Below are 9,088 nucleotides of genomic sequence, written 5' to 3' on the forward strand. Positions count from 1 at the left end.
GACCCATCAGCCTCATATTTTTTGTGCATTTATGACTGTATGCTGATGGACCTCTCGTAATTGTGATTCATAATGTGTGAAAAACCTATTGAACTGACTTTCACTGCTGACTCCTCACTTAACCCGCCGATAGGGGCCTCAAGACACACAGCCTGCCCTGGACTTCCTGTTACCCAACTACATGTCCCCAGACACAGCTGGCAAAAGTCTGCACTCTACTGACTGCACTCTTATAGTTTTATTTTTAGAATCACACTTTATACTCTATAAACTCAGCAATTATGTTTTAAAAGGTCACTTCCTGTGCACAAAGACTGCTAAAGGGTCATATGTTAAGACAGTCACTGAAATGAATCATTTCTCGTATAATGTTTTGACTCTCACAAGTTACAGTTTATGGGTATTTGTTGGCAAGGTATGAGTTATTGGAAATCAACACACTGGCTGCAAGTCAGAAACTACTGCAGTGAACACTACTTTTAAATAAAGTCAAACAATGCCAGAATAAGAAAAAAAAACTCCCCCATGCCAAATCCTTGTTGCAGCTGGAAATTTAGAGTACCCTGCCAGCCACTTGGGCAAGCAACCAAACATCATTTGGAGGGCCTATACTCTGCTAAAACTATAGCTGGCAGGTAAAGCAGCAAAAAAGGATAATGCATTTCATAATTTACAGCCCAGTGGGAGACATATATCTGTTTCATGGTCTGCCCAATGAACTACAGTGAGAATGTGGGTATGGAGATGGTCCTTTTGTTGTTTAAATCAGGACTAGCAGCATTTACACGCTGTTAACGTGATAGAGGTGATGTGTCAAGCCAGAAGTATGATGTTTTTAATCTATTTTTGGGAGACAATAGGTGCCTTTTGATTTTCACAGTGGTAGACAAAACCTGCAGCTGAACTGCACTGCTACCGTTAGACTATTTAAAAGCAATCATGGACAAAGCTGAAACTGCAGTATTGGTATCTTTTAAAGCCTCGTTTTAGCTTCACCAAAATCCAACCCCAAGCTCGATACAGTCGGCCATAGCCTGGCTTTAGACGCAAGGTTGAGCTCAACAGTGGTGATGTATGTGTGAAAAGCCCCTTTTATGTATGTGAGGTACATTCATTCCTCCATTTGCTCTGAGAAACCAATATTAAATAGCTATTCCCCTACTGAATCTACACACTAGTATGAATGGTTTCATGAGCCCTCTGCACCGACTGCAGCGCCTTGGTATTCTTTCCAGGTTGAGTTAGCTCCACAGTGTGTGTGTGTGTGTGTGTGTGTGTGATGGGCCGAAGTGCACATACAAGCTGGTCCTCCGTTATTAGAAGAGGTTCTTACACAGAGAAATACACGCACCAGACACAAACACATCCCAACCTAGATTTACTTTGCAGCTGACAGGCCAATGAAGCGTGAAGACACAGAAATGATATCTAAGATCACCCTAAATATGATAAATAAGTTCACTTTGATGTTGGCCCAGGTCTTAAATATGATCTGTGGGGTTTTGATGCTGATTTATAGCCATAGCAGAGTGCAAAAGCAAAGCTATGGGCCTGCACCACTAACAATAACTGGCAAGGCAATAAGTGATGAAACCAGGGTACTTGCAGTCACAGCATTGGACTCCATTATGAGACGGATGCCGTGTGAAAAGGTCGTGCTTGGACATTTTCCTCTACCTTTGGCTGTTTGAGCACTACATGACTCACCTGACGAATGCCTCTCATTATAGTAAAAAGAAAAGAAAAGAACACCACGGTGCACACAGTGAAAACACGGGTCAGCACAGCAGACAACTGAACTTCTAATCCTGACAGTATGGGTATGGATGCTACAGAAGCAGATGGCCAGTTTAAATGGGTCATGGAACAGCACAAGGTCTGGGCAGGGGTCGCGCTAAACAAATATTTTTCAGCACTGACTGAATTTCTTTAGCAATGACGGGAAAATCTGAAGGCCGTTCGTCATTTCGATAGAATAACACAGACAGCAATCTACCATAACGTTAAGTAATTCACATGCACCACTGTCATTAACTACATGTAGACCACCTGTAGTAGACCCTGTGGTGAGTGTGCTTATTAATTAGCTAAAGTCTTGTCTCTGTTTCTGAGAATTCAACACAAAACCTCTGGGTACTGGATTTCAGAGTCTTCCTTGGCAGCAGGTAAGTGTTTGGGTGTCATGTGGGCAGAACAGATATGATGTCAGGGGTTAGGACACATGGGTAAGGACGGAGTGACACATTTGTTCAAAGGTTTTGGGTAGAATAATTGAAAGGTTCAGGGAATATGGGAATAGTCTTTACAAATTGTACTCTCAACCCTTCCAGACACAGGAGTCTCCATCAGCATTTTATTATTTTTCAGATAGCGTTCCATATTAATGTAGATACACAGGCAACTTCACACAGCCAATGGAAGATCCACTTGCTGTATTGACCCACGCAATCCCTAAACTGCAACCGCTGTTTTTCCCCTCAGTTGCGAGGATGATCCAGACAGAATCCTAAAACTGGAACTTCAGTACTGCATCAAATCCCTGGCTTACAAATGAAGTTGCAGAGCAGAGGAAAAACTTCATCACAATGAGCTGCATATTTTCCAACTTGGGAAAGAAGTAATGTGGGATAAGCGCTGTCCTGACAAACACACACACACACAATAGAACTTTTCCTCAAGATTACGCAGCACTAACTGATAACTGAATATCACACAGCCAAATTATGCTTCATTTTGGTGGCAGATGGCAAACCTGTCGAACCTACTGGGCACTTTGGCAAATACCCAGCATGAATGCTCATGTTGTAATTCACAAACCTGGACAGAAGAACACTCAGATCTTTACTTGGCTGCTCTGTTTTCAGAGAATACAAGAAACAATGATTTATATAGGATTTGGATTTTCAGGCGAACTGCAATTTATGGCTGAGTGATATGGTTGACACTGATATCATTATATTATCAAAGATATTTTCTGACATTAATACCATACATTCTGGCAAATGTAGAGCTGCAGCAAATACTTCCATCATCAATTACTTTTCAAATGAACTGTTTACTCAATTAAATGTCACCACCATTTTCACAGCCCAATTAACCAAAATCCAAAGATATTCAGTTTACAATTACGTAAAACTCCCAAAATCCAGTAAACCCTCACACTGGACTGTAGACTGGAAGTAGTGACTGTTTGGCATTTCTCAACTTAAATCGATTGTAAAAACTGTTGAATTAACTATAAATAATCAAAGCATTGTTGTAATATATTACTGCGTTTCATTGTTCTACATCAGACTAAACTTCCACACCTGTAAAACCTTTGCAACACACAAAGTTCATTCATTACGTGGTAGTCTGGAGGAGTAATTATTTATGTTGTGTTCTGCAGGACAAACTGCCTAAATATCATGCAGACGTCTGATCATAGAATGAGAGGGATTTTGTTCTGCCTTCCTTATTGCTATAGTACCACCCTACAGCTATTCTGCTGCTCAAATGCCACTGCCTTTGTCAACATGTCAACTTGCCCCCTCTCTACTGCTCCTAGCTACTTCTATATTGTTTTAGTCAGACCAAAACAAAACCAAGGCAGAATGAATGGCCTCGCAGTATGCTGAGCTTGACAGAGCATTACATCCGAGTGATTTCTAGACAGCCATCCAAAGGTGTTCCATTTCAACTCACCATGTACGTGGGCAACCATAGGATCCTTATAATAATCATATGCAGCTAAGGTGCAAGTCCTTCTATAAACACACACACACACACACACACACACAGTAGAAATGCAAACCCTTTCCTTGAATGTTGCACCAATCTGATAATGCACATCTCCAGTGTCTGTTAAACTTAACAGATTGTTCCTTACATGTCCCATTAAACAAAAACAGACTAAACATAGCTCTTTCCCTCATACATTTCTTGTGACATATGGAGCCAATACTACTTCTCAATCACACCAAGTGAACCAGTCCAGGTGTTCAACAATGGATGTTTCTTATTTTCAAATCAGTGAGACTTCAGTTGCCACCACAAAAGTATGGGACTCAGACAAAACTAGAGTTGCCAGTAGCAATAGTCTCTGCACAGAAGATCTCTTTCCAGTACTTCTCCTAGGAGTACTCCAGGGGTTTTCTTCACAATACAAGATATGACTTGCTCCCAAACAGTCATATCATTTACCAGTAGGCCTAGTATTGACACATTTTCCCAGTTGTATTCTTATTTTTTAATTATGCAGGGTTCATGATGAAGTGACTCAAGTTCATTACAGGTAGGTTGTCAGCGCTATTGGGACGTGTTAGCTTACGCTCTGCTGTTCTCAATATAGTGATTTTACTACAGTTTACTACAATTTTCCTCTAACCCAAGTTTATGTAGGCGATCTGAGTAAAATACAATTAAAGTTTTCCAGGACAACATTGAATATTTCCAGAATATTTGGTCATTTTAATTTATTTCTAGATGTTTTCATTACTGGAAAACTAGTCTCTAAATGACATGGGAACCCTGACATCATTTCCCCATATGAGAGGAAGGGTTCCCTGTAATAAGACATTACACAACCCCAAAGCTATGCTGTCGTCTGTAGTCTGTTTTTAAGAAAAAAAAACTATTTAATACGTTACACGTGTGTATTTATAGCCCATTATACCACCCAGCTCCACCACAAAGGAAATAAAATCATAGTGAGCATCTTCAGAGATCTTTACCACAAATATGGACCGTGCAGTCATGTGTCAAGCAGCCAAGAAATACAATGTCACAGAAAGGCAGGCTTACAGCCAGAGAAAATGTTCCCTTGGTTGTATACCTGACTGATTCCAGGAGCTTGACGGGAAAGAGGGTGAGTATGTGACTGAAAAACAGAATGATTTAATGCCTTCCTCAGATGTAAGGAGAAAGTCTTAAAATCAGGCTCATCTTGTATATAGAATTTAAGTTATACTGATATACTATATATTCAATAATCATACTGATATATATAGATATATGATGTTCTACACAATGAAGACATGATAAGTAGTGTCAGAGCCACTGCATCCTTGTTAAGACACTGTTAAGTTAAATTGTTGTTAAAAACAAACACCCAGAACACAAAGTGATGGCCAAACGGCACAGGCCCGATGTGTGCTAACTAAGCCTGAACCATATCCTCGGGCACAATGATTGTCAATATCTCACTAGAACAGATGGATTAGCCCATGGCACATAGAATAATAACATTTTCTCTCTCGAAAGCTTTTAGAAGACTATTAACAGGGTGAACTTTTGAACAGAGATCTGGTTCTGTGGGGTTTTCTGTGGCCAAATAAAGTAAAGGTGAAATTATTACGAGCCTGTCTGTGCTCCTGAGGGTCTCTTTAAATGCTAGCGCGCCTCATTTTCCAGGGGCTGTTTGAACCTTGCTCCTCTGGAGCACACAATGAGGATTTTAAGAACAGCTGAGGCAGCCATACCAAAAAAGCAAATTGAACACAATTTCCATAAGTTTCTATAAGCAGGGAAAAAAATTAAAACATATCGCATCAGATGAATGCTTACGTAAGGTTAAATTCACAAGGAGCATTTTTGAGACTTTGCATAAAACTAATTTATAGAGATCTAAAAGCTATTATTCTCCCTTCTCAAAAGCATAAATTGTAATTCCAGGGATATCTCAGTGACCTCTTCTTTTTCTCTTACGTTAATAAGCTGAAATTCAACCAAACGTACCGAGATACCTGATGTCTTGTTGCAATCTTTATTAAAGCCACATTCCTTTAGTTTTAATCTTGCTGGCTTACCTTCATGATACCAATGTCATAAATTCCAATGAGCTGAGCTTTGGCTGCAACATGCAACTAAAAATACCTCAAGTAGACACAAAGCTGAAAAGGGGTTTGAAAATGATTGAGATCCACACTATTTAACATTATTACCTTTATTACAGAAGCAGAAATACCCTGTGTGGGACTGAATGAAAACAGACAGGGACCATGTGAAACTAGAGCTGGTTGGAATGACCTAAGACTTGTATCACGATTCAATTTCAAGCACAGGCGGTAATGATATATATCACAGTTCATTTATTTTTTATTTACTCTTACCCATATTACTTGGACATATTTCACATAGAACAGCATTTTAAGAACATTTATTATACAAAAACAGTGTCATTTGAGGTGAGAAAAGATGCCTTGTACTAGCGCCCTTTGCAACCACTGTTATCCAACATAATAAAGCAGATCATTATTTTCTGCTTGTTGCTGACTTTGTAAACCTGAATGATGTCCATGTAATGGAAGTCAGTGTTGTGTATAAAAGTGCTAAAAGAGCAACACCAGGCGGAACTGAAGTTCCACTTTTACTTTCCGGCAGAGCTATTAAGTCAGAGCGCTGCTGAAGAGAGCATAGCTGACTCAGAGGCAACTCAGAAAGTTATCACACAGTCTACAGTTATAGATCATCTTTTCCCAAGTTAAATGGGAACACCTGTGTGGACACAAAAATACAGAGAAGAAAGGAGTGTTCAGCTTGTTGTTTAACCATAACCACCACGAGCCAACAGCTGCAAAGTCCCGAAACCCAAATCAAACGTCCAGCATTTTGTAAAGTAGCTCATTTAAAAAAAACACACAAAAGAAATAAATGTAAACTAGTTCATTTGAATCGGTGTGAACCAAACTGTGTGTGTGAAGAACACTGATGTGACTTTTTTATATTCCTCTTCAGTCAGCATGGTGCAGTCAAAATGTATACCGTAGAGCAAATTCATACAGGGGTTCTTTCTGTGCCATTTATACTGTCCACGCCTCTGTGCAACATTTTAGCGTCACATTACCTAACACCAAAAGGACCCAGATATGGAACCTAATCGTGTTTTTCTCCAAATGCTTCTGTATCCCATCAGTCCTTTCTCATCCCTACTGTAAAGTGCAACCTCTGGAGAAGCATGAACAGGCTCCAAGCCTCCTACCTTCATGTTTAAAAAACCTTTGTGGTTCTGACTCTGACTCACAGCGACACTTTAGCCCAGCACCGCTCCTTCCAAGCCACCGGACAACAGTAATTAGGTTATTTCCAGCGTGCAGAATCCCGAGCTCTAGAAGGCTTTCAGGATGGAAAAATGAAAAGGCTCCACAGGGGACGAGGGGGCAACACTCTATGAGCCCCCATGTGAAACTGTTTGAGAAATTGCTTTAACACATTGCCCAGCACTCAGTAAAACTAATGACCTCCTACACCAGCATGGAGGAGACCTCTCCTATTAAATTATCCTTTCCACCTACTGTTTGTCATTTTCTGCATTTTATAACTCAGAAGTCTTTTGTCCTCTCAAAATAGTACAATTCATATACAGTACACGAGTCATGCTAATCAAAAGGTACTGTATATGTCACTAAAAGTCTTCAGTGCGTAGGTAGTGAACTGCTGATGAATAAACAGGCTCTGGAAAGCCACAAGCCTGACATTCAAAAAGCAAACAATCAGAAAACATACAACAGGACAACGACAGTTCAGAAACTAATAATCTCACTAAAATTAAACAAACTCTTCCAGATATAAGGTTAGCATTTTGTTAGAGCATCCTAAAAATTAAAGCTCTGTGGCTTCTACATTACAGAACAGCCTCCAGTACGTATTTGCTGGCTTACAGTAAGTCATTCAATATATATTGAAATGTAAATGAGGCTGCAGGTCAGACTCGAACCCGGGCCGCCGCAGCAACTCCGCACATAGGCCGCCAGCTAACCGGGCACCAAATAGAATCCCTTTTAACGTAACTGGAGTCATCTGGGAATAACATTTGGTGGCTGGGCATGAAAACTGTCCAGCGCAGTGGATTCCAAATAGCACAAGACACCTAGACTAGCCAAATATGAATTTGATTTAGGAGGGGTAAAGGAGCCTCAAAACGATGGCTGGCCACCAGCCAAAGAGGCTGGACAAACCAAATGACAAATGCAAAAGCTGCAGCTAAAAGTCACCAGCACTTGGCTCATGGCGAGCAGCAGTTTCCGAGCCTGTTTAAGCAGTTACTAAAGCTTAAAAACAGCCTGTGTGCCCGTGGGACAGTACGACAACACAGTGGACAAGGGGATAACATTTCTGTGGTGCAAGAACTCAAACAACTGCACCCAATGGAGACACAAAAGGGTGAGAGTTTTCAGAGCAACCCCAGCTGAACAAAAGGGAAAGGGAATAAAAGAAGGGAGGAGGAAGAACACCTGTGCTGACGTGTAATTAAACAATCAGGGGAGTGTGTATCACTCTACACACACTAAAACAGGCCTGGGTGTCACAGCAGACTGCTAAAGATGATGAGTGTCGGTGCACCTGCTTTCATGGACTAGAGGTAATATCAGTGTGTGACGGGTAAAGAACAACACTAGACTCAGTAGTTACCAACATTTAAGAAATCTTGTTGCAAAGGTGTCTTCTCTCAATCCTTCCTAACAGAAATGTGCTTTAGATGTGACAGACACCAGACAGTGAACAAAAAGAAAGCTGCTGTCGGTCCTTACCTGTGTCTGTGCTCGTCGTGTCCTCCCTGTCCATGGATGACCACCTGTCCGGAAGCATGCTTCCCCTCTTTGGGCGAGTCAATATGAGGGATGAGCACATCCTCCAAGCCCAGGTCAAAGCGCTTGTGCTTGGAATTGTCCGGGAGGAAGAAGAAGGCCCCGAAGCATAAGGTGATGAAGGCACTCAGAATGAGGAGGAGGATGAACTTCTCAGAGAGCCTCAGCGTGGCCCTGTGGTGCGGGAAAGAGGAGGCGCCCGGCGACAGAGTGGGTATCCTGCGGCCCGACAGTGGCAGGAGAGCCGGCGTGGTCATGTTGTGACTGCTGAAATGAACTTAGCTTGGGGAGGAACTGGAGGGGGGGCGGGGCCGGGCGGGGCGGGGCCTTTACAAGTGCCACAAGATGTTTGTTGTAGCAGCATGCACGAGCTGGTTGACGTTATAATCGTCATCCCTGTGTTGATAAGTCCAGAAACAAAAAGGGCCCGAGGTCCCCTCAAGTGAAGGAGTGGACTTGCTTCAGCAGGAGGGGTGCTCAATGACCATTCTGAAAAAGGGACAAGCACAGGCACAGAGTTAGCG

General features: G+C 41.7%; 1 protein-coding gene across 1 annotated transcript in view; it reads right to left on the bottom strand.

Moving 5' to 3' along the window:
- Window positions 1-8,882, bottom strand: part of man1a2 (mannosidase, alpha, class 1A, member 2) — a 114,459-nt gene extending 105,577 nt beyond the window's left edge. Inside the window, exon 1 of the mRNA XM_035676643.1 lies at window positions 8,508-8,882. Coding sequence (XP_035532536.1) covers window positions 8,508-8,821 — 314 coding nt within the window. The 5' untranslated portion in view covers window positions 8,822-8,882. The remainder of the gene's footprint in view (window positions 1-8,507) is intronic.
- Window positions 8,883-9,088: the final 206 nt, after the last annotated feature.

Source organism: Morone saxatilis, unplaced genomic scaffold (genome assembly GCF_004916995.1).
Source record: "Morone saxatilis isolate NCDOM2014 unplaced genomic scaffold, NCSU_SB_2.0 Contig5, whole genome shotgun sequence".
NCBI classification, from domain to species: Eukaryota; Metazoa; Chordata; class Actinopteri; family Moronidae; genus Morone; species Morone saxatilis.